Source organism: Girardinichthys multiradiatus, chromosome 21, assembly GCF_021462225.1.
Source record: "Girardinichthys multiradiatus isolate DD_20200921_A chromosome 21, DD_fGirMul_XY1, whole genome shotgun sequence".
Taxonomy (NCBI): Eukaryota; Metazoa; Chordata; class Actinopteri; order Cyprinodontiformes; family Goodeidae; genus Girardinichthys; species Girardinichthys multiradiatus.
Window position 1 is genome coordinate 270,468 of NC_061813.1, and position 26,249 is coordinate 296,716.

Sequence of the window (26,249 nt, forward strand, 5' to 3'; positions counted from 1 at the left end):
GTGAGTAGGTCTGCAGATGTTTTGAGCAAAGCCACTGGAATCTAAGATAGCATTGAAGGCTACATTTGGGCTATCATTTTCAATGTCAAAAATACCCCACTATAATCATCTTATCAGTATTTAACATTAAATCAGATAAGAAATCTGATATCTGATCTAAACTGATTTGGTGGATGATGTAAAACAACAAGTGGTTTTAGTGCTTTGCAATCTGGATAAGGAAAACGTTGGGTTATATTCAAAAGAATAGTTTTTTTAATCGGCCTGGGATTAATCAATAAATATAAGGAAAGATGGTTGCTATCCCTCCTCCTCGGCCAGTGCTTCAAGGAATGTAAAAATTTTACCAATTAGAAAGAGTTGGCTCATTTATACTAACATAATCTTCTTGCTGCAGCCAGGTTTCATAAATCACTAATTATCACAAATCAAGTCATTAACTTACAAAGACTTTGAAGAGACACATAGTTCTGTTAAGTCGAAGTCGTATTTTTATTTTATGAGATTTCCATGGTTTGCTCCATGAGAGTTTGAGCAAGACACTGTCAATGCGGTAATGGGTGTGGAACAGTACAGAAATGCAGAGAGGTGTGTTAAATTTTGACTCTTTTTTCCTGGTCTGGAATCTGAGTTGTCAATATTTAGGAGGACTAATGACAACAAAACATATGTCATGCTGTGAAGCTGAAAAATGTCAGATTACACTTTTCTTTCAAATCCCTGGGTTCGCGTTCTTAAACTACATTACCTTGTCAAATGCAACAGCAAATAGGCAAATAATATAATTGCTTTTATATGTGTGCAATGCAATTTTAGCATAGAGCAATATAGAATCTCTTAAGTAAATGCAGCAGATAGACATGCTGTTAATATGATAAATGGGATATTTTGTAGGTCTTTGAAAAGACTAAATGTTTGAATTTTCCTCCTCACATCAGTGTCTCTTTTCTGTGTTTATTTAGGAAACCAACATTGCTCCATTCAGAGCCTCTTCCAACCATGTTTACATTGTTTTCCAAGGCCAGTACTCCACCTTGCCATCGGGCTTTAGACTCACTTGGAGCAGTTGAAAGAAAACCATTTTTGGATGTTGTGAAATGCACACAATAGACATCTTAATCAGATTTTAAGCAAACACCTGATGGATGTGTTTGTGTTATTTCATTGTATTGATCTAATGAACCATAATATTAAAATGATTGCATTATTCTTTAAGGTGGACTGTCATTAATTTACTGGTACAGAGGTAAACATTTTTGCAGAGTTGTGAGGTTAACATCAAATTCACACCAGATACTGGCAAACATTGATATTTTATTTTAGTGTACTGAGATCAGTGAAACTCAGATGTTATGATTATTTTCTTTTTTGGTTTTATTGTTGAATTGTATTCGTATACTGAGTGTATAATATAAAGAGCGAGATATGAAAAATACGGATTAAAATATTACAATAAGATTTTGCTGGACTACACTGAGCATGCGCAGCAATGAGGTCAGACGAGCAATATTACAGAACGGATGCGAATGCATCCATTCTGCCAGCAAAGTTGGTATTGACGTCGTTCTGTACGCCTTTATAATTAAAGATAAACATAATTACTTTCACAGCTGTTTTATAAAACGAATGGCGAGCTAATGTGTTTCTATTTGCGCATGTGCAAATGTGCTAGTGCTACGTCACTTCCACTTGATTTCATTCACTCCTCACTTCTTGATGTGTACACAACGGCGCGTGGAACAACGCCCACGCAGCTGCTGCAGGTATATCTTATTGCACTCTGGTGCCCCATGCCACTGAAGTAGCCACATTGTGTCTTCAGTTCAGTCCACACGTGGAAGACTGGGACAGACAACTACGTTCCTCAACTCGTCGCCCACAGAACATCATTTCCTCAGCTCTGTTCAAGTAAGAGGTACTGTTTGGGCAGAGAGAAATTAGTTCAGGATGAAATGATCTGAAGTTCTGTTTTGTGTGTGTTGAGAAAACTCAGCTACTCAAATGCCAGCAGACTATCTGTTCAGCTAATGTGAACAGGCTTTTCAGCAATGGAGCTAATTATTTGTTCTGTGTTGTGTTTTAAAGTTAAGACAAACTTTATTTAAAGGGTGGTTTAAACACAGATCGGCCATAATGCGCCTTTGTTAGCTGAAACTACTAAGTGCAAACTTCAGTCAAGTCAGGGGTTACATGTGACTTGCTGCCATCTTATGAGTCCATAGGCTTCCTCGTCACCAGGTGAGGGCTAGTTAAGAACCATTTATCCAGAAAGGTTGTTGGTTCTTATTAAAAATAATATTTCCTTGAATATTACTGTACTAAATAAAGACAGCTAATTTAACACCATTGAGAGTTAGTCACCCAGAAAGTTGATTTCATTCAGCAAATCATTCTTTGATAAGATAATCATTGGTTCTCAAACATAAATAACATTTAATGGTAATGTTGCATCACTCTATTGGTCATGGTTCTTAACCATCTATGAATCCTCTTTGGGCTGGTGATCATAGGACAATTCTTAACAGACCGAAATATTATTTATTAAATAATATAATCATATTAATAACTACAATGGTCTCTATAAATTGTCCTCAGACTGGGTAATCTACTCAGCTTTTCTTCAGCATCAGCAAGAGCACTAATTTCTAGTAGACTTCTTAGTAGCAAGAAGGGTGAGCAGCAGCACCATTCACCTTTGCCTGCTATGTCAGACGAGCTACATCATGAGCTATGGCTGCATGAAGGAGAAATAATGAAGGCTCACCATCTTCTCTCAGCTAGAAGGGGAATTCCCCATAGGCGACCACTACCCTAGATGTAGCGCTAGATGCCTTTGATTGGAGTCCGCCTCTGAGGCAGGAACTGGCAGCACCCCTGCTCCCGTTCTCTGGACAAAGGGACCGGAGGCAAGTTCAATTCAATTCAGTTTATTTATATAGTGCCAATTCACAACACATGTTGTCTCGAGGCACTTCACAAATGTCCAACCCAGTCTCATTCCAAATTGTGTAATACCCACGTTTGTCCACAGGGCAAAACATAGCCATTTCACAAAAAGCGCTCTGAAATAGTAGCATAGCTACGTTTCATTTTCACATTCTTTTCTATGGTCTTACTTTAGGTCACATGACTGCTGAGTTTCTCGCCAGCATGAACAAAAAAACATGGCGGATATCGTTGTTTTTTCGGTGAAAATTGCTTTATTTTGAGATAGATTGTGGCTTTAACATTGTTTTGATAGCTTTTCTAGCGACAAATGGACACTTTATTTTCATAGTATCCATTCAGTTTATGTAAATGATTTGTAGTTTTTTCGTTTGCACGTACAGTTTTTCAGGTCTCCACAAAATAGTACGAATACTACGTTTATGTTGTTGCTGTAGTGGTTGCTAAGGGCGCTATTAACATCGAACCGGAAGGAAGTTGATGACAGTCACGGACCGAGTTGCCTTAAAAATGGTACCTGACCATGAATACGCTTTCATGTAATAAAGATTTTTTTTCTGTTTGATTTAAAAAATCACATCTATTTAAAAAAAACAAAAAACAAATTGAAGCATTTAAAATTAAAATTAAAACATTTTTGTATCATAATTTACACACAATTTTTACAATATATGATGTACATAATTTTATTTAATGAGAAATCTAACAAATACATGCATTATTTTATGACAGGTTTGAGTAGACCACAAATTTCTATTCTTTAAATCTTAATTTCTGCCTAAATTGTCCTTACATACTATATTGATAGTTTTATGTTATTTTCATGAATTTTATTATTTCTATTCAGATGTCTGTATTTATACTGCTGCAATAATTCCATTCCCCTTCTAGGGTAAATCAATCATTTAATCAATCTATCTGTTGGTATGAATCTATTTATTGCACAAAACAATGTGGATCACACTTTTTTCAAATGTTTTTATTGTATTACCAATGATTCTTTATAATGGACACAACAAAAACAACAACAATAACACACCAATACCAACAACAACAATGCTAATGATGTATAATAAATATTTTGTTAATATTCAGAAAAGAAAAAGGACAGCAGCTCACACAATGCTGTAAACATTTTATACAATCCAATTGAACAAATTTGCGACTTTTGACACTGTATATGTTAATAAAAAAATAATAAAAATAAAAAACTGTAATTTTTAACCAAACAAAGGGCAGCAACTAACATTGTGACACAAGTGATTGTTGTTCATGTGTGTGGGAGTGTGTGTGTGTATGGGGAAGGGTGGGGTGTGTGCGTGACTTAAGGTGTGTGTTTCAAATCTTTGTGTTCTCCTTTGCCACCCACTGTGGAGGCCACGTCATCCCACTGCAATAAGTGTAAAGAAGATACAATGACGTTGTGACAGTAAAGCACAATAAGCCACAGTGGGCTTCAGTTCGTACCTCATACTCAGTATGTTAACATGTTCACAGTTATATGATTGCTGGAAATTACCTTCATATTGTGACATAAACTTACTGAATGAAGACTGAGGAATTTATATGTACTCGGTTTATGCTTGCAATTTAAAATAAGTAAATACAAATAAATTGCACAAAAGCATTTAAGAATAAATACCTTACAATTTCCATTACCTTAATAAAAAAACTTTGACCATTTCTTTATAAAATAAAAAAAGGGAAATTATACGCACCACAAGGAACAAGGCTCCCACTCCACCAACTCCAATTGGTTCCCCTGAGAAATATAAAAAAATGCTTACTACCATAAGCAATCACACTGTCAGATGACTTAAGGGCATTAAAAACCACTAAATACAGTCATATAATATGTACAGGGGTTGGACAATGAAACTGAAACACCTGGTTTTAGACCACAATAATTTATTAGTATGGTGTAGGGCCTCCTTTTGCGGCCAATACAGCATCAATTCGTCTTGGGAATGACATATACAAGTCCTGCACAGTAGTCAGAGGGATTTTAAGCCATTCTTCTTGCAGGATAGTGGCCAGGTCACTACGTGATACTGGTGGAGGAAAACGTTTCCTGACTCGCTCCTCCAAAACACCCCAAAGTGGCTCAATAATATTTAGATCTGGTGACTGTGCAGGCCATGGGAGATGTTCAACTTCACTTTCATGTTCATCAAACCAATCTTTCACCAGTCTTGCTGTGTGTATTGGTGCATTGTCATCCTGATACACGGCACCGCCTTCCGGATACAATGTTTGAACCATTGGATGCACATGGTCCTCAAGAATGGTTTGGTAGTCCTTGGCAGTGACGCGCCCATCTAGCACAAGTATTGAGCCAAGGGAATGCCATGATATGGCAGCCCAAACCATCACTGATCCACTGCCATGCTTCACTGTGGGCATGCAACAGTCTGGGTGGTACGCTTCTTTGGGGCTTCTCCACACCGTAACTCTCCCGGATGTGGGGAAAACAGGTGGACTCATCAGAGAACAATACATGTTTCACATTGTCCACAGCCCAAGATTTGTGCTCCTTGCACCATTGAAACCGAAGTTTGGCATTGGCATGAGTGACCAAAGGTTTGGCAATAGCAGCCCGGCCGTGTATACTGACCCTGTGGAGCTCCTGACGGACAGTTCTGGTGGAAACAGGAGAGTTGAAGTGCACATTTAATTCTGCCATGATTTGGGCAGCCGTGGTTTTATGTTTTTTGGATACAATCCGGTTTAGCACCCGAACATCCCTTTCAGACAGCTTCCTCTTGCGTCCACAGTTAATCCTGTTGGATGTGGTTCGTCCTTCTTGGTGGTATGCTGACATTACCCTGGATACCGTGGCTCTTGATACATCACAAAGACTTGCTGTCTTGGTCACAGATGCGCCAGCAAGACGTGCACCAACAATTTGTCCTCTTTTGAACTCTGGTATGTCGCCCATAATGTTGTGTGCATTTCAATATTTTGAGCAAAACTGTGCTCTTACCCTGCTAATTGAACCTTCACACTCTGCTCTTACTGGTGCAATGTGCAATCAATGAAGACTGGCTACCAGGCTGGTCCAATTTAGCCATGAAACCTCCCACACTAAAATGACAGGTGTTTCAGTTTCATTGTCCAACCCCAGTATATATTCACATTACATTTTTACTTCAATAATAATAAAAAAGAACCTTCTTCATTTTGGTCTTTAAAACACGCTTCACCGGGTAATACTCGTCTTGTCCCCCGACCATATGGCTGCATTCTGAAAGAACAAAATGTGTACATATGCATTTTTTAAAAACTTTTATATAACTGCAAGGAATGTACAGAAAGAAAATTATCATTCAAGACAGTTTTTGCTCACAACTGTGCAACATAGAGAAATTAATGACCATTTTATCATAAGCAAGTTGGATTATTGTTATGTTCTACTTCTGGTCTTCTGGTCTACTTAGGTTTATTATAAATGCAAAAATACTGGTGCCAACATAGACTACAAGACTAGAAAAGAACACATTAAATATATAAACAATCTTTAAATTGGCTGCCTGTGATTTATGTAATTGATTTTTCGAATTGTTATGTTAGTTTTTATGCATTACACAACCTTGCACCAGATTGTATGTCAGAGATATGTTCAGTATGTAAACCAGGATATCTCTAATAGCTTTATAGAGCAGAAACAAAGTTGCTGTTTGTACTTCATTTTGCCATTATGCTCTGAAACGGTGGAAAAGTGTGCATGAGATCTGAGAACACCCATGCTTTTAAACCAAAACTAAACATCAATTAATCAGTAAAGATTTTGTATATATATATTTTTTTTTTATCAGCTTTTTATAATGTGTGGTAATATCTCTATATTATACTGATTTCGTCACTATCTTAGGTGGTCTTTGTTTTCAACTATCTATAATTTTTTTTAATGTAAAGTCTTATTGTTATATTATTTATTTTTAAATATTTGGGTTTGTTAGTCTCCTTTTCTAAGTCCATCATTGTTATTATTGTGTGCTGTCACCATTTTAAGTTCTTATTATTAAATCACAACAATGCACATTGAACTGCATTTGATCTCTTTAAAAGAGAATGTAAAAATAAAGTTGAATTAATGTCATATGTTGATTCCATGTCATATCAAAGATCCATATATTAAGTTTAATGTCAACAACAAATTTAAAATGGGAGAATGTAAATAAAATATTACCAACTAACCTCTGCGTGATTCTTCATTGTTGCTCTTTTTTGCTGGTACATCTGTTAGAATAAAGAAAACTATCTGTAAAGAGATGGTATTCTAATATAACTACTGCTATTATTATTAAAAGGTCTGATGTCAAAAAGTCTAATAGGTGATCAGTCAATTTAAGCTGACGTATGTCCAGTGTGATATCATACCAAAACTATGTCATTTTGACAACATTGTCCCTCAAAACCTAGAAGATTTTGTCATTGCAACCTGTTCAGCAACATAATCTATTACTACAATATTATAATGTCATAATTTGGTATACTGGTGGAGAACTGGATAGCAGAGGCGGTGGGGGGCTGGATGGCTGAGGAGGTGGAGGGCTGGGTGGCTGAGGAGGTGGAGGGCTGGGTGGCTGAGGAGGTGGAGGGCTGGATGGCTGAGGAGGTGGAGGGCTGGGTGGCTGAGGGGTTGGAGGTCTGCTGGTTCGTCCAACCTCAAAGGATCCAAAAAAACCTCATGTTTAGAATGTGTTTTTCTGTTCTGCATGCTAGCGTTGTTATTTGAGATATATTTAAATAGATTTGCTAACTGTAAACAGATGACAGTTTCTCCTCATTAAAATGTGTTTAATTTAGAGTTAGTGTCAAATTATGAAACCATTTTCATGTCATCAGGGTATCATGAATTGTTGATGAGTATTACAAGTAATCTGAGTTATGTATAGAAATTAAATATGACTGCAGATAGTTAGGCTTACCAGTGATCAGCACCTCAAACAAGACCTTCATTCGGTCCAGACACTTTGCAGCCTGATCTGTCAACTGCCACTAGGGGTGAACTGACATGTGTATGCCAAGTGGCAGCTTTCGCCTGGTTTGACAACAAACACGACAGCTCTGTGCCCCATGGTCTGCAATTTTTCCAGCTACAAAAAAGATTAAATTACTATATAACCAGCCATAACTTTGTGAAATACAGTTGCAGATGTTCAACACATACCAACACAGATGCCTCATCCATGACACGTGAGGTGGTTTTGTTTTTTTTTTGTTGGTTTTTCAACCAGCCCTCTTTCTTGGCCTCAAATTTAGCAAGCTTTTTTGCCAGCCTTTGCTTTCTTGGCTGTATTGTCTGGCATGACTTGCAGGTCTTGGTGGCCACAGCAATCACTGGTTTGCAGTTGATGCAGAGAGTTGTTGTTGAGCCTCGTGGCATCTTGAACTGTGAATAAAAAAACATGATTTTTATCAGTGATAAGGAAATAAAAACCACACTTAATGTTATCAGTGATCAGTCTATGTCATTTCTTGTCTCACAGTCAGCTGTCAGCCTGGAGACCTTGGGATTTTATTTTCAGTCTCTAGAAAAAAGAAAGTCAAATGAAATTAATGACATGCTAAATCTATATTGGATGCTGACACTGGGAAACCGCACAAAGTCAGTAGACAGCATATTTGTAACATATATGATCAATATATCAGTGCAGATGTGAGAAAAACACAAACCTACAGAAGTACATACATAATCTGTTTAGCTTAGTCATTTTACATCTTTTTAATTGGCATGCTATGAATCGAATATACATGCCTTTCATTTAAGGTGACGAGATGCAAATTAACTATTAACTATGGTTCAACTACATTTCATTGTGCAATGGACCCCATCGAATACTAAAGTTTTATAAAACATTCTTCACTCTTCTATAAGAACCCCAAATTTGTTTAACCTTTAATATATTGATTTTGTAATTCTGTTATTATTATTATTGAGTAAATAATCAGTCAGAAATCAAATTAAGCAACATAATCAATGAGGTTGGCTGTCTTTTCTGTTTAACAGAGTGGTACCCCATTCAGAGTAGATTTGTAAAAATCAAGTTATATCATCTAATGGTATAATAAGTTCATTGGATATTTAGAAATACCTTAAGATGTCTGGGAAGTGTGTCAGGTCCAGTTTGCAACCTACAGCTAGCCATAACATAAGCAATTATGTACAGGTTTTATTGGTTACTAAGATGGAGTAGATTTATTATTGACTATAAGTATGTCATCTATAAGTGTCATGGTTACTACTAGGAAACTATCAGAACCCTGGGGTTTAGAGAAATAAAAATGGAAAAGACAGTTGTATGGGAATGAATTATGGCATTAATTGTGAAAATCAGTGTTGGGAACGTTACTTTCAAGTAATCAATAACAGTAACTAGTTACTTCTAACAAAAAGTAACTAGGTTAGTAACAAAGTTAGCATTACAAAAGTAACTAGTTACTCTTGAAAGTAACATCTTATCTTGTTCTTGTCTTTATGTCTGAAGGAAAACTGATGTTTAAGATTGCAGTTGGAAATCTTCTATGTTCCTCTAGATTCAGAAGCTGGGAGCCTTTCCTGGTCATGTGCATGTGGCTGTGTGCACGATGACGTATCCAGGTCTGCCATGACACTTTACTCTTTATCGTTCTCAGTTACTCTATGTGGTTGTTTCTCCCCCCGGAAGTAACTTCGGACTCGTTCAGCTACGTTAGCTTACTCCGCCCCCCTTTTAATTGAAAAGTAAGGCTCTAACGCCATTACTCATTACAAGGGACAATATGTATAACATCTGCATCCATTGGGAAGTTACGTCTTGTTTGTTTTTAGCCACCTCATGTGTGCTACTTTCTTACCATTTGGGATTTTATCGTCCGTGTGGTGCAAACGGCACAGCAGGGATGCTCGACCAGCTGAACTTCGACCTTTCTGTCTGGCCACGAACCGTTCATTATTGCCTCCCCACCCCCACCCAGCAGCACCCACACACCTACGCAGACACATACAAAATTTCCGGCCCTTTCTCATTCACTTTCAGTTTGACATACAATCCCCAAAATTCTACCAGTTGTAGACAAGTTCAGACTAAAAGACTCACATAAAACAATCTGAGGTGAGAATTTCAAACACTTTCAAAGGTGTCTGTCATGAGGCTGCCTATGGCCTTTTCACTGACACATGCTATACACACAAGTCAAAGTGAGTCCTTGTGTGGAAATGTTCCAAAAGACAAGAGGTCATTGTGTTTTGTTCATGCTGTTAGTCGTGAAACAAGATTGTTGCCAGACATTCTTTTAAAGGAGCCCCAAAGACTTTCCAAGCCAAGACATGAAGCTTGTAGGCCCTTTTGACCCTGTTGCTCATTTGCTCTCATTTGGCCCCTACAGTAGATACAGACCTGTAACTTGAAAAACAAACAAATCATAATTTGGTGGAATCATTTCATAATCCCCTCCCAAACAGGAGGTAGCTTCAGGAAGGACATGGGGTTCCAAAAGTTTAAATATTAGTTTCTGGTAGAGGTATTAGTATACCCCAGAAATCTAATCTTATTTGAAACAAATATGACCAAGTTATGATGCCTCATTTACCATCTTAACTAGACATTGCCATGCACTGCGCATGCTGCAGATAGGACTTGGGGGGATCAAACCACCTCTGATGTGATCCTTAAGGATGGCAGAAAAACATATTCAAATTTTAACTAGATATGTTAAAAGGGAAACAAATTCACCCCCTTGTGAAACGGGAAATTAGGAACTGTGACTTATACACTCTCAGGGGCATTGTGAGTTGTATTGAGGATCAAATCTAGTTAAAGCTATTTCTACTTTGGCCACATGCATCAAAATTCACACACATAATTTAAGGCTTAAGAGGAGGTTGTGCTGTAAATTTCAGTCATCTAGGTGCAAAGGGGCCCAAGCACTGTTCCAGAGAAACCACTGACCCTAATTCTAATGAGCGGCTCCTCAAAGCCTACCTGGTTTGCCTTTGAGCTAGAGCCACTAAAAGTTACACCAATGACCGGTGTCAGTAGGACTACTGATTTTGAAATTTGTAGCCATCTAGAAGTTACAGAACTGAAACAAGTCCAAAAGACTGGAGCAAATATTTACTATGGAAGTATATTACTGCCATGTCTCTGGAAACAAGTATGCAAGGGACTTGATACTTGCTATAAGTGTTCTAGTAGCAGAAGCCTTTCACAAATATTAGTTTCCCCATCTCAAAAACTATTTGCTCACGTGTTAAGGTAGCAATCCATCAGCATTACCTGGACTTTCATTCAAGCATGTAGGCCCTTGGACACGTGGTGTAAATAACTTGAAACTTCATGTGTGTTCTGGGCATCATTTTCAACAATCACTGTAAATTTAAACATTATAACTTGTGGGTTGATAGGCCGCTACACTTGCATTGTAGTGCAGGAAGTGCTTGTGGGCACCTGTCACAGCTCAGGCCCTGATTTGAACCAAATTCAGGACAGTTCACTGAGCAGAGGAAGCTACTATAGTATTATCACCCCAGTTACTTCTTGTTTGTTGAGATCCAATAATTTTGATCAGAAAAAAGTAATCTCATGCACCAAGACCTGCTCATACCAGACATACCTTTGCATTGCATCGAGACCAATAAACTGAAGACTTATTAAAAAGGTCACCGATTAATGCTGTAGAACATCTACCAAGCGTGTTCCATTTAAACACATTGAACAGTTTAGTGAAGGCCGTTTCATACAAGTCCAAAAACAGTGAGGTGACGTCAACACAAGTACAAGCACTATGAAATGTTGTGGGTGAAGTTATGCCCAATTTGTAAAGAAAAAAAAAAGAAGAAAATCCTAATTAAAAACAGCATCTGCATCTAATTGATCACATCTATTTAAAGTTACAATAGTGTAGTGCAGAATAAATCTACCAAAATGTAATTTTAAAGAAATTTATTTGTCATATTGCATAATAAAGTACAAATTCAATATCAGTCCCCCCTCCCATACAGGCATCATTATTACAATATATTGGTGCTAGGGTGACTGTTTTTGAGGGAGGTCAAATTTCTTCATCAGAAGAGCTACTGTCCAAGTTTTCATCATCAGTCAAGGAGTCATCCAGAGACAATCGTTGCAATCCCAAGACACGTTGGTAAGTTGTGCGAGCAGCACCCTGCTGGGCTCTAACAGCAGACAGCCTCCTCCTCAGCAGACAGAGCAGCCCCTCACGTCCTCTCCCCATCAATGCCTCAATGCTGCCTGACAATTACATAAAAAAAGGAAAACAAATAAAGGCTACAAGCTCTGGACATTCATGAGGAAAAAAAACAAAAAAACACCTTACCTTGCTGGGTGATCCCTTCAGAAAGCTGGGAGGAAAGTTCTTCCAGTGTTCCAACAACAGTCCTCAAGTACTCCCAGTGCTGTTTGACTTCCCGAACCACAATAACCTCTTCTTTTTTCAGTCTTGTCAGCAGCATCACCTTGTCATAAAGCTTTTTCTTCTCCATCATATCACCATGACCTGCAATTCAGAGTTATAGCTGTCATCCTACATGACTAGAGCAAATTTATTTTGGTATCTTTTAATGTGTGTACTTTCATAGGATTTTGGACTTGAAGTACACTGCCAATCTTTCCCGTGATGATATATTATAACATACTTAAAATTTATACAGCACTTTCACATACATGAAGGTAGCCAAAGTGCTCAACAGGTAAATAAAGTACAAAATAAACATTTTCAGAGGTACATTGTAATAGAAACGTGAGGAATGTGTCTGCAACTCCACTTAAGTTTCTACACTAATAGAAGGGGGGATAGAAAGTCTCCCTAGCTTCTGTGATCCAATGACCCAAATCTTTGCAACACCTACAGTTAACAATGGTGGACTGCTTCTTTTTCTTGGAAATTAAGCAAAGTGGATATAAAGATAGTTGTATTCATGTCTTATGTACTTACATTCCCAAGGCCAGGAGTAGTTTTCCTCAGCCAAGAGCTCGTTGGGAAGAGGGAGTTTGTCAGCTCCACCCATAACAGCATTATGTTTTGTAATGGCATCTCCTAAGGCTCTCTTCTCTGCAGCAATCTTTTTCCTTAGCTGATGTCTCTGCTTGTTGCCATCTAGAATAAAAAGAAAAAAAAGAAGTATTTATATATATATTTATATATATATATATATATATATATATATATATATATATATATATATATATATATATATATATATATATAAATAACAAATACTGCTTGATTACCCACTTACAGATAAATGAATACATATTTAAGCAAGTCTACACAACAAAACTACTTTTCAGTTTATTTAGTTTTAGCTCTGAATGCCTGCCCCCTCCCCCCATGTCATTAGAAAAGGAAAAAAATAAAAATAAGTATTTCTTCGCCCCTCCCTTCTCACCAGATTGACGATACAGCTCGTATTTTCTCTGCTTGATGCTCAGGTACAGTCCTTCGATGGTTTTCTCCAGGTCGTTTTGACTAGTTGTTCCTTGAGGAAATATAAAAAAGAAAATTCATAAAAACTGAGGAAAAAAGTAATTTGGATTTGTTCCTTAAACGTTTTTCACAGTACCTGCTGTCCACTCTTTAACTTCAGACACCCACTGCTGGACTATGTCTTCTTGTATTGACAACTGTTTAATCAGTTTTTAAGGTCCTCTGATGCCTCAGAAATCCTTTGCACAGTCTGTCAAAAATCCAAATTAGAATAACTTTGTGAGCCAAATTTGAAAGTAACAAGTTTCCATCATGACAAAAATCAGTCTGGTCTTTACCTTGATGTATCGTTTGGCCAATGTCCGGTCAAGATTTTCTGCCTTCCGCTTGTTCCAGCCACTGGCCTGGATAGTAAGGATGTCTGTGCGGACTTAACGACACATTAGGCCAGGAAACCAAAAGCTAAATCAGTTAGATGCATAAAAAAAAAAATATTTACCAGCTTTTGACATGTACTTGGAACATATGGCTGGTCGAGAGAAGAAGCTATTCACTTGTTCAACCTCCTCCCCTATTGTTGTTCCTGCTCCCTCTTGATTTCACCCCCCCCCACCACCACCATTGCAACTGCAACAAATTTGTATGTTACCTTTTGGAAGAGGACCAATAGTAGTAATGACAAATAAGCCACTGGCAATTACCTCACACATCCAGGAATGTGCTTTAGCATGCATGATTGAAAGAAAGGGATGCATCTTCAACAGGTCCTGTAACTCAGGACACTGCCCCACAACCCTCTGCAAATATGGCCAATATTTGCATACCACATCAGAGCAGAAGAACTGCACATTTTGTGAAGCAAGCTGTTTCTGGAGATATAAGGGATATGCAAATATCTCCCCACGGAACATATTCAGTCCCTTCAGCAAAATCCCATGACGGCAGACAGCAACCATGACACCTTCCTCATCCACTTTGCTTGCAGACTTGGTAGAGGACTCTCGTGATGCCACCAACTCGCCTGCACCACACCTCCCTTTCCCAGGATTCTATTAGAGAAGAAGACAAAGATGCACACAGAGCAAAGCGTTAGAAATCAAGACTTAACTGTTGCTAATGATGTTCTATGGGGTAACAAACACAAACGCAGGTAGATTATAATTAGTAAAAAGAAGAAATGTAAATAAACTTTACATGTTGTGTTGCCCCATGAATGTAGTCAACAAAGGAGGTCACCTCGGCATCCTTGGCCAGAAACACACCTTCAAAAAATCCATTAGGTCTAAAATGAACCAAAACAGGAGTTAAAAAAAAAAACTAAAAAAAAACGTTTACAGCTATAGCATTTCAGAATTTAAATGGACAATAATTTTACACACCCCGGTTGGCTTTTAAAGCGGTAAAGCTTGAGGTTTCCATCTACTGCAACAACCAACATAGAGGGTGTGCATGCAGGGCACTGAAACAGATGCACCTGAGACAACCTCTCAACCTCAAATTTTGCATAAGACCATTCCAGGAATGATTTCTGCATGGTGTCTCTACATATTTTGCCACTCTGATAGAAAAAGTAAACAAAATAGACCATGAAACCATATAAATGCATAGCAAACTAAGTCAATGTAGTAAACAATTGCTTCAATGATGTACTCACCCGACCAAAGAGTTTGATGCGCTGTTCAAGCATACCCACAAAAGCTTGCCGTGACATTCCTGGTGTAGTAACCTTGAGATCTTCATATGTGATAAACAAATCCACTGCATATAAAGTCTCAAAATAGACTGTGGCTGGCCAATAGCCACTCTCAACCAGATCACTAATGCCAACATCCCAAGCTTTTCCACAGGAGCAGGTGACAGTTGGAAAAGACAGATTGTATCGCCCTTAAAAAAAATAAAAATTAAAAAATTAAAAGATTTTTTGTCTGCATCTCATAATAATACTAATAATAATAATGTACCATTCATTCCAATTAGAATTACTTGCTTTCCTGCAGAAATGGCCATCGGTCCAGTAGAGCAGTCACAGCAGGGAAGATTTACTGGCAAAAAGCACTCTTGGAATGAAGTAAACAAACATTTTATATTACAATTAGAGTATATCAAAACAGTGAAGGTTTTTCCCTAATCTTAAACATAAAATACCTTTTTCATGGTAGGAGAATTTTCCTCCCTCTTCTTCCCTAATGTGAGATGTTGGTGGCAGTGGTCTGTAGAATCCTTCTACCATGGATGATCTGTTATGGAGCATCATGGAGTCGTGTCTGGCAACATCACATGCTGCACAATAAAGTGGTCTTGGCAAACACTCCTGACACATCACAACAAGCATAGGTAAAACTAGCCATTATCAAAAATTTAAAACATTGGCTACTAATCTACCTATGTCTTGAAGGGTCCCAGTCACACACTGCTCACGAGTAGATGGAGCACATGATGGGTCCATGCTTCCGCAGGTGTCATTTGGCGTGTCTGAATTAGTTTGAAAGGGACAACACAGTATAAGACAGGGATGGGCAACTCCAGTGCTGGAGGGCTGAAGTCCTGCAGGCTTTAGACACCTCTCTGCTTGACACACTTGATTTAAATTAGATGGCTCTCAACAGCTTGTTGAGTTCTACCAAATTATGTTAACCAATTAAACTCAGGATTGCAGCATCCTTTGAGGACTGGAATTTTCAGTACAAAGCATGAAACTAATGAACTGTAAAAAAAGTATCAATAATTCCCACCTCTGGTTCTTAGATGCTTTAGAGTTAAAAAGACAAGACCCTAACACATTACACTATTTTAATATTAACAACAGGAACACACACACCCACGCATAAGGAGCATTTATGTACTCACATACATACTGTGCACACACACATAAGAATCAACCAAATAACTGAATTGGTTGATTGACTTTTGATCCACTATTATGTCAAGCACAAACAATATGCTCTGTCCAAAACAAGCGTCATGATTCCGAAAAGGTTAACAGTAAAAAGAGGAAAAAACTCACCTGTGGATGAAGGACGTTTTCGTCCCTCCTCCGTTCTACTACTTTTGGGGAGAGGATTCCCTTCTTCGTCCTCCTCGTTCCACACACATTTCTCTGGGCCTGTTTCCGACACTCCTTCGGGCTGTTTACGTTGAAAAGAAAGCAAAACAAACGGTTATGAGAGATGCTAATGTTATCTGTAACACATTATCAGCTAACGTCTAAAAAAGACCGCTCTTGTCTTAAGAGTTTCAACCGTTAAACTTATACAAAAATACTGTAATAGCATTACGTACCTTGCATTCATCCAAAAGCACAATAACAAGAAATAAAGCGTCGTCATCTTCTAACGTATCCATGTTCACCGCATTGTGGTTGAGGCTTGATTGCATCTCCACACCAGGTGTTAAATGGGCAGTGGGCGTCACTGCGCAGTCGCGAACGAAAATAGTGAGCTTTGTTAAATGGGTTTCCGTTTAGATTTTATTGAATAATATATATTTGATTAATACAGGTTTAAGTTTGGTTTGCTTTATTTTATAACATGTACATATCCTGTAAAAACGAATTAATTAAGAGGTCTCCCGTACGTGACAACTTTCATTACGTCACTGTAATGCACCCACTAGTTTTAAGTGCATCGCCTGTCGTTTCCTGTTTCAACACCGCTATAATGAATGTTGTTGTCGGGTTTATTTACATATAATAATAATAATAATAATAATAATAATACAATTACATATTGCATAAATCTCACAGAATTAAAGAAAAAAATATTTACAATTGATTATCACAAGGTGTATTCAAATTTAAAGGATACAAAATAAATAAATAAATAAATACATACATAAATAAATAAAGGTAACCAGTTTGAGTGACTCGGTCCGTGACTGTCATCGACTTCCTTCCGGTTCGTTGTTAATAGCGCCCTTAGCAACCACTATACCAACAACATAAACATAGTACTATTTTGTGGAGACCTGAAAAACTGTACGTGCAAACGAAAAAACTACAAATCATTTACATAAACTGAATGGATACTATGAAAATAAAGTGTCCATTTGTCGCTAGAAAAGCTATCAAAACAATGTTAAAGCCACAATCTATCTCAAAATAAAGCAATTTTCACCGAAAAAACAAGGATATCCGCCATGTTTTTGGTTCATGCTGGCGAGAAACTCAGCAGTCACGTGACCTAAAGTAAGACCATAGAAAAGAATGTGAAAATGAAACGTAGCTATGCTACTATTTCAGAGCGCTTTTTGTGAAATGGCTACGTTTTGCCCTGTGGACAAACGTAGGTATTACACAATTTGGAATGAGACTGGGTTGAAAAGTCAGGTACATACATTCCAATAAATCCTAATCATTGAACAGTGCAGTCAGATTCAATGATTTATTGGATAAAACGTTTTTCTGTCTAAGGAAACCCAGCAAATTGCATCCAGTCAATGACTTGTAGCATTCCCTCCACCCGGATGAGCATGTAGAGACAGTGGACAGTCACTGGTGTTGATTTTGCAGCAATCCCTCATACTGAGCATCAGTTCGCCATCAGCCCATGCTCAGAGTCACCTCATGTCAGCAACCACCCCACATCCGGTGATGAGTGCACTTGTTAGCGCAGTCATAGCTATCATGGCAGTAGTAGTGCTAAAGATGCCCCAGTCCCTGCACAACTAGGCCAGCCTTCCACAGATGATATGGCGGGGAAATGTGCCTCTGCACATCTCAGCCGACAAGACCTGGTCTGGCCCCCACGATAACAGTGTTCCTATCAAGAGTAGCAGCCAAACCACAGCAGCTGAAGGCACCAGTCCTCACCTTCTCACTCATCACGAGAGTGGGGTCCTTCATGGATCAGGGCTTTTCTCCGGATCCTACACTAGAGCCCAGTCTAAGCCTGTTTGGGTGTCAGGTAGGCCTGGCTGATCAGACAACAGCCAGTGCCCCCTTCCCCAGTGATCAGATCACTGCTAGGCTCACTGGGTGTGCCACATAGGCTACAGCAGGGACCAACAACATTGTTTTCCTCACCAGCGCCATTTTAAGAAAGCTCAAGAATTGAATCTCCCACCAGAAGATGCAGAGGACATCTGTAACAGTCCCAATGGACTGTTCAGTGCCTATTTTCAGTCTGTGCCGGAGCAGCTGCAGATATTTCATGATGAGCTGGAGCGAGTCGGGAGGCATGGGGCTCTTTTCTGGCCTGGCACCTATTCCTCCCACACTACCAGCCCTGGGCTGGACCGTCGGGTTCAGCAGCACCAGCATGCTCCTGGTCCAGCCTTCCACAGGAGACACGGCGGATGTTGGGGGAATGTCTGTAAAATGTTAACTGTTTTGGAATAAAACATAAAGAGCGGGGTTTTTAAAAAATGCAGACTCAGCCAGATTGCATGATTCTGCTGTAATCTCCTCACACATCCTCCACACAAGGCATAAGAGGAACTTTTAAACGGCCATTTCAAAGGTACCAAGATCTCACTGTAAATAAATGTGCACCCCCTCTCAGAGCACTACTTGGAGTGGCAGCTCTATGCTCCTTGGACAGATGGAGGCACAGACTGTTCAGCAGAGTTTCACTCTGCAGTTTCTGTCACACTCCCCACTGTTCAGTGGGATCGTGGGGACATTTCTGCCGTTTCCAGAGCTGAACTCTGCTCTCCGGTCAGAACTGCTAGATCTCCTGTCAAAAAAACTTTATTTCCAGGGTTCCGCATTTTGAGGATAACCCTGGGTTTTATTCCTTTTACTTTCATTGTTCCGTAAGAGAACGACAGATCACGTAGAGACAATTCCACATGCTGGCAACACGGCAGGTGCTGGAAAACTTGGGTTTTTACATAAACTGAGAATAGAATTCTGTTCTCCCATCCCAGATTGTTATTATCTAGGGGTGGAGTAAAATTCAGCCACAATGAGAGCCTGATTCTCTCAGGCAAGAGTAGATGCGCCGTCAGCGTGTTTGTCCTATATAGTGGAAGGAAAGTGGCCAGATCACACTCGAGTACCTCAGTTTATAAAATTTATAATGAAGCCTCGAGGCAGATAATTTGCCTTGAGGCTTCATTAAATTGTTTTTTACTATTCAGCGCAATGTGATGCGCCCGGATAAGTATTGGTGTTAACATTTTTTGTGGAAAATTACAATTTCCCTGAATTCAAGGACTTTAGGCAACCTCTGCCAGTATCAAGAAGGATTTGCTGAAAGATTTCATCTAATATAAGCGGGCAGTTCCTTCTGTCAATGAAAACAACGGACACATCCAAGCGGTAAGCTGAAAATAACGCTAAAATGACTGCAAACTTTATTTTAGACATTAATTTATTGTGTGTTGATATGACGTCCTGGCCATTGTTTTGATGGCAGTAGCATCATACCTTCGCCTTATGCTAGTGCTGTGTGCTGCTCTTAGCTCCTTGAAGATATAACAGTACTGCATGTTTTGAATATTTTTATAACATAAACAGTTTTTTATTGTTTATGTCGTTTTTGTCTTGTTTCTGCGGCACTAGATAATTGTTGCCAAACGGGTTAAAGTGCACCTTGACCTGGAGGGGGGTGGGGTGTGACTTGCCTCAGTAGCATTTAAAGACAACGCACCAAAATGAGTTGCTCTCTGACGCATCTCAGAACAGGTGTTATAGAGGGGCCTGTGGAGCTACAATAACTATTAGTTCAGACCAAAGCATTGCAATTCTATTTTATATAAACCACAACTGAATGATTTAATTGTGAAAAGGTAGGATTTAAAACCATGATATATCCGGTTTAAAGGACAAGCCTATACAAAATAAAAAAAATGTTTTTGTATTGTAACTCCAGATTCTATGAGTATAAGCACAGCCCTTTAAGCTTGGCCCTCACTGGTTCCTAAATGGCTGAAGTAAAAGCTATCTGGGTGCCAATTACCTGGTCTGAGTGCAATTTAGACAGACAGACACAGACAGGTGTCGTGTCAAGGTACTTATCCCTGACAGAATTTGTATGTCAGAAAATTATACATTTATTGTTGTTCTTACATGGTGGACGTGATTATTTAAACAAACCTAGAGCATTTGCCTAATAAGTGCATACTCACGTTAGTATAAACTTGATTCATAGAAATATTAGCGCTTGAAATACCACATTCTCGACATGTAAATGGATCTGTGATCATTTCCAGGTCAGAGATCACCACATTATTGGTCTGTTGATAACAAAAACACACCTTCCTTCTTTTAAAACACCTTTTTGTTGTTAGTTCATATGAATAGATCATATGAAATGGATCCAAATAGTGTAAAAAAAAAGAAAATACACTGAATAAAGTTAAGTCCGGCATGATTAAAAAATCCTGGCATATCTAGATTTAAAGTGATTTTCATTGATTTTCATTTCATCGGTGACATAAGTTCAATATGTTGCTGGCTGTGCTTGATAATGAGTTTTATATTTTTACAATAAATTTGTCCTGGCCTCACAGAGTATTATGTAGTTCCTCACATGTACTCAGCTATTCAGGTAGCTAAACACTTTCCCATCCATCTGCTACTAAGCAGTCCAGGTTGTTTTTCAGCAGGTTTATTGAGATATGTGTAAAACTGAAACACAGAAAATTTAAAATTTCAAAATGAATGCTTGGTACATTCAAATCGACATATCTAGCACAGAAACATCAATAAACAAAAGATTATTCACCATACGTCCCAAAAATGTAATTGTTACTTACAGACATTGCCGCTTTCCACTTAAATCAAAGAACAGAAAACACCAAAGTGCAACGCTTCCTCTATCAATAATATATGCTGACTAGCATGCAGCACCCTGCCTCTGAGGTCTTGTAGACACGTAGCAGGGCTTTTAAACAAATATCTCCCCTACATCGTTTTTAAAAATAATATCGTACACATGTGAGGGTTTTCAGAAAAGTTTTCATCCAAACCAACCCATAGAAATAGGCAACTGAGCGTTGTGTTAAACACTACAGATGCATAGGGGGCTGCAAAAATGAAACCTATGTCAGCCAATCAGAATCCTTCAAAACAATCATGACTTCCTGTTAGGTATAGAACATGGCGCCAGGTTTGTTTGTGTGAACAGAAAAAGAAGTTAAACTTCTTTTAAAAACAGTTTTAGAATATAAAGCTGATAAAAAAAAACAAGATAGTGTTCACTGGAGATCATTCGTCATTAATTTTTACTCCACTGTACGTTGGAGTAAAAATAAACAATGGTTGCACATTTGATGTCAGCGCTGCAATATTTGTCGCAGACAGTGACGCACCGAACGGTAAATGTCCGTTTGATCTTGGACACTTGCAGGATCAAAAAACTGAGTTTTTATAAATCTCCATTTTGGCCAGAGTTTTCAGAATTATTCGATTTTAGTGATATAAAACGGAGTTTATGTGTGGATAAAAAGCCAAACCACATAAAATGTTATTCATTTTCCCAGATATCCGCCTACTTGTGGACAAGGCCTGAGACTGCCTCAGCCTCCTTCTGTTTTTGTGTCTGCTGGCAAAAAACTTCAAAGTGAACTACCTCTACCAGAGGAAGCAACACTTCTCTTGAAAGAAATGCATTTATCTTGTTGATTCTGCAACATTCTGGTATATTTGTGTTTACACCCATTTCTTGTTCATTTAGGTTGGTGTTTGCCTGAGGTAAATCTCCCATTGTAAAAACACTCGTTTTAAAAAATTTTATTAGCTTGGAAAAAAGGCAGACAAATCTCATCTACAGTGGAAAGAGTTAGCAAGCTCATCAATTCAATTCAATTCAATTCAAAAATACTTTATTAATACCAAATGGAAATTAAATGTTAATTAAATCCACACAAGATCTTCAGCTTCAATCTGTGATGGGGATGACCTCCTGAAATTGGCATGAAGGAGGACCTTTGGGTTCCCAACGATTCCATGGGGTCATATGCTGACGTCATCCAAGTCACGCCGCCTGAGAACAGGAAGTTACTTTTTTTACTGGGAAATGTCACTATCTGGTTGTCTACACTCGATCCATTTCAAACTGTATCAGGTGACTAATAACTAATGGGTCTAATTTCGTTTGAAGCACAGTGAATTTTCATAAAAGGGCATGGCTGTGGTGGTGCAGTAAGGTTTGACGTCTCTCCATGGCCATACGTTTGGCTCTAATTTCCACATAGATCATCTGATCTGCACCAAATTCAATATGATTGATCCTAGTCCAGTCCCCAAAAGAGATCTGAACAGATATTTGGTGGGCGCGGCCTAATTCTTCCAAAGCGCCCCCTAGAAAATAAAAAATAAAAAATCAGCCCCAAGCCATGCTTTGACCGAGGATTGTGAAATTTGGTACACGTATGTTGGCATGTTGGCGCAGTCAATTGATGACATCATTTTATTAGCCCAACCCACTAATAAACAATCAAGTGCAGCTTCCATCTAGACAGCGTCTCCTACATTTCAACTGCTCTATCTCCCTCATACATCATCGGATCCAATTCAAATGTAGTATATTACATCATGGATCAATGCTGAACATGTTGGCACAGTCAATTGATGACATCATTTTAGCCCTGCCAACTAATAAACAAGTGAGCGCACCTTCTCCTGGAAAGTCCGATTTACTCCAAACTGAATATGGTTGATCTTTGTTAACCCCCAAACAGCTCTGTTGGACTACATTGGAATTTCGATCAATGGTGCTCCATAGGACATTTCAAGTGCTCTATCTCTCTCATACATCATCGGATCCACTTCAAAGGTAGTAGACATCATCACAGATCAATGCTGAACATGTTGGCACAGTCATTTCATGACGTTGTTTTAGTCCTGCGCACTAACAAACAAGTGAGTGGAGCTTCCATTTGAAAGGTCTGATTTCTCCCAAATTTTGAATGCTTCTCACCAGACCAGAGCGCTTCATGATACAAGACTATATGACATGTCGCTCACAGTAACACCTAGTGCCGACATGTGGATTCAAACAGTAGCTTCGTCGGTGGCGTGTAGGCAGCAATGCCAGGCTCCTGCAGTCACTGCACAGGCTGAGCTGCGATCACAATGATGCTTGCAGCTTTAATTTATCATTGTGTCTGTCAGCTTCGATGGGCCTGGCTTGGAAGTCAAAACCAGCACAGAGAGTAACAAGAGAAGCTGATTCTTCTTGCAGTGCGAACCAGGTTTGATGCTCAAGGATGAGTCAAAATATTCAGCTGCAATTTTAGACAACAAATCTCTGCTGTATTACATAGGCCTCCATTTTATCATCAGCTGTGACTTGTAATTTTATTTGGCCACCAGTCTGAAGGTCCAGCTCAGATCCATCTTTCACCTGAGTTCCTTTCTCCACCCACAGGGTCCTTGAAGTGAAGGAGCACTCTCCCACTGACCATGCTGTAGTGAGACTCCTTTTTGCAGCAAGATCTGAAACCTCCCTGTAATCGGGCTTATGCAGACTCCCTCTTGATTGATTGTTGTCTAATTGTTGAAATAATTTATTTCCTAATTCACATTTCCCCTTGAAACTTCCAAGTTACCTGCTATTAACTGTACTGCAGTTGTTCCTCCCTTTATTTGAAAAATGGGTGCCATTACTTTTGCACCCCGAGCTGAGGGCTGAGATGGAGCTGAGGGTGCATGGGGTGAGGGGGTGCAACCTCAGAGGCCTCATATGCAGTCTTATCAGGCAGGAAAGAATAAACAGAAGTGAGAGATTAAAGATTGTTCTCTTCAGTACAGTGGTCAAGTTTTTTTAAACAAACTTTGCACTGACATGGAGAGCAGAGGGCCTTCCTTCCCAGCAAACAGATAACCCTATTCCACACTTTAACAACTCTATACTTCAACTTCTGAATATCTTTTGTAACTGCATGCTTAACGCACCCTCTAATCTTTCAACTGTGAGTTTGTTTACTTTATCTGCCATTCTCACACTCCATCACACACCTTCTAACTTTCTACTCTACTTTTTCCTTCTGATATTTTATGTGAAAACTGTATGTTACTTGTAATAGTAAGTTATGTGAGATTCAAATTGATATCACATGGGACATGGGAGTTCAACCTGTCAAGCTGTCAACCTGTCACTCGAGCTGTCAAAAAGTTTGAATAAAGCTAGCCCCTTATATTTCTTAGTGTCATTTAAAATGTATTTAATAGAACAAAAATGAGCTTTTCTAGTATTTTGCTTAAGAATTGTAACTTGGATACAGGTCTGTGTTAAGTGACGTGTTTAATGCTCTTATACTTTTATTTTGGTAGCGGGTGTATTTCTGTTTCTGTTGCGTATGCTGCTGTTCTAACTTTTTTTCAGTTCGGCGCAGAACAGAGCCGGGAAGTTCTACAATAAAATATGGCGACAATCGCCTAAAGAGAAGTCCGAGTGATTTGTTTATTATCCGTCCACACGTGGAGAGCTGAATATCTCCAACCCTTAACAGGTTATGGGCCCAGGTGACATGGAAATAAATGAGTATTAGCTACTCGGAAGAAGTTCAATGCGAAGAAGTAACGCAATAAACGTACGCACGGGAAATCAGTGCATCGAAGCCAACAAGCTAGTTTAGCAGTGAAATAAGTATAGCAGGCTAGTGCTTCAGACGAAATGGCGACCAGAGGAACAAATATCTGTGTATCCCCGCTGTTATTCGATGGATGTGAAGAAAAATATGACTTATGGGAGACAAGATTTCTTGCCAATCTGCACACACTGAAGCTAAAAGACACTATCCTGCACGAATCCATCATTGAGGATGGAGAACAGCTGGCTGAAGACAGATGAAAAAATGCGGACTGTTTTGCAGAGTTGGTGAAAGTGCTGAATGATAAAAGCCTGTCGGTAATAAGACATGAAGCTGGAGAAAACGGTAGAAACGCTCTGAAAATTCTAAGAGAATATTATTGTGGGAAAAGCAAGCCCCGAATAATTCATCTGTATACATCACTGACAAAGCTACACATGGCAAGCACAGAGTTTTACAGACTATATTATAAGAGCTAAGAACCTCATTACAGCTTTAAGAAGCGCAGGTGAGAGCATGAGTGATGGACTGATAGTTGCCATGATGTTATATGGACTACCAGAATCCTTCAAACCGCTTGCTGTGCACAAGATGGAGATGGTATTACATTTGCAGACGTTAAGAGAAAGCTAAGAGTTTATGAAGAAACTGAAAGAATGAAAGCAGCTGAATCTACTGACAATGTCATGAAAACATGTACAAGGCAAAATAGAACTTACACTAAGCAGCATACAAGCAATAAGAAACATGAAGACACCAGTTACAAATGTGGAACGAAAGGACACATAGCGAGACAATGTCTACAGAAGGTGTGATGTACAGTAGTTGGACAATGAAACTGAAACACCTAGTTTTAGACCATAATAATTTATTAGTATGGTGTAGGGCCTCCTTTTGCGGCCAATACAGCATCAATTCGTCTTGGGAATGACATATACAAGTCCTGCACAGTTGTCAGAGGGATTTTAAGCCATTCTTCTGGCAGGATAGTGGCCAGGTCACTACGTGATACTGGTGGAGGAAAACGTTTTCTGACTCCAAAACACCCCAAAGTGGCTCAATAATATTTAGATCTGGTGACTGTGCAGGCCATGGGAGATGTTCAACTTCACTTTCATGTTCATCAAACCAATCTTTCACCAGTCTTGCTGTGTGTATTGGTGCATTGTCATCCTGATACACGGCACCACCTTCAGGATACAATGTTTGAACCATTGGATGCACATGGTCCTCAAGAATGGTTCGGTAGTCCTTGGCAGTGACGCGCCCATCTAGCACAAGTATTGAGCCAAGGGAATGCCATGATATGGCAGCCCAAACCATCACTGATCCACCCCCATGCTTCACTCTGGGCATGCAACAGTCTGGGTGGTACGCTTCTTTGGGGCTTCTCC

General features: G+C 39.0%; 2 protein-coding genes and 1 long non-coding RNA gene across 7 annotated transcripts in view; 1 reads left to right on the plus strand and 2 right to left on the minus strand.

Annotated features, from left to right (window-relative positions):
• Window positions 1-1,215, plus strand: part of cubn (cubilin (intrinsic factor-cobalamin receptor)) — a 214,064-nt gene extending 212,849 nt beyond the window's left edge. The window contains exon 67 of the mRNA XM_047349911.1: window positions 963-1,215. Coding sequence (XP_047205867.1) covers window positions 963-1,070 — 108 coding nt within the window. The 3' untranslated portion in view covers window positions 1,071-1,215. The remainder of the gene's footprint in view (window positions 1-962) is intronic.
• A 10,643-nt stretch (window positions 1,216-11,858) lies between these two features.
• On the minus strand, window positions 11,859-21,430 carry LOC124857722. Of its 5 annotated transcripts, XM_047349101.1 has the most exons (17): window positions 21,076-21,430; window positions 16,657-16,787; window positions 16,382-16,502; window positions 15,760-15,849; window positions 15,523-15,657; window positions 15,339-15,434; window positions 15,032-15,261; window positions 14,757-14,935; window positions 14,572-14,659; window positions 14,079-14,426; window positions 13,877-14,004; window positions 13,716-13,807; window positions 13,514-13,627; window positions 13,340-13,429; window positions 12,886-13,047; window positions 12,268-12,447; window positions 11,859-12,182 (listed from the first exon to the last, which is right to left on the minus strand). In XM_047349101.1, exons 2-11 carry the CDS (start codon window positions 16,750-16,752, stop codon window positions 13,936-13,938), a joined length of 1,452 nt encoding a protein of 483 aa, XP_047205057.1. In that variant the 5' UTR covers window positions 16,753-16,787; window positions 21,076-21,430; the 3' UTR covers window positions 11,859-12,182; window positions 12,268-12,447; window positions 12,886-13,047; window positions 13,340-13,429; window positions 13,514-13,627; window positions 13,716-13,807; window positions 13,877-13,935. The 5 variants fall into 5 exon arrangements, with proteins under 5 accessions (XP_047205057.1, XP_047205055.1, XP_047205054.1 ...); XM_047349099.1 differs by having other exon boundaries at window positions 13,877-14,426; XM_047349098.1 differs by adding an exon at window positions 17,208-20,947 and having other exon boundaries at window positions 13,716-14,426.
• A 634-nt stretch (window positions 21,431-22,064) lies between these two features.
• Window positions 22,065-26,249, minus strand: part of LOC124858305 — a 41,684-nt gene continuing 37,499 nt past the window's right edge. Inside the window, exon 5 of the long non-coding RNA XR_007035796.1 lies at window positions 22,065-22,304. This is a non-coding gene — a long non-coding RNA (uncharacterized LOC124858305). The remainder of the gene's footprint in view (window positions 22,305-26,249) is intronic.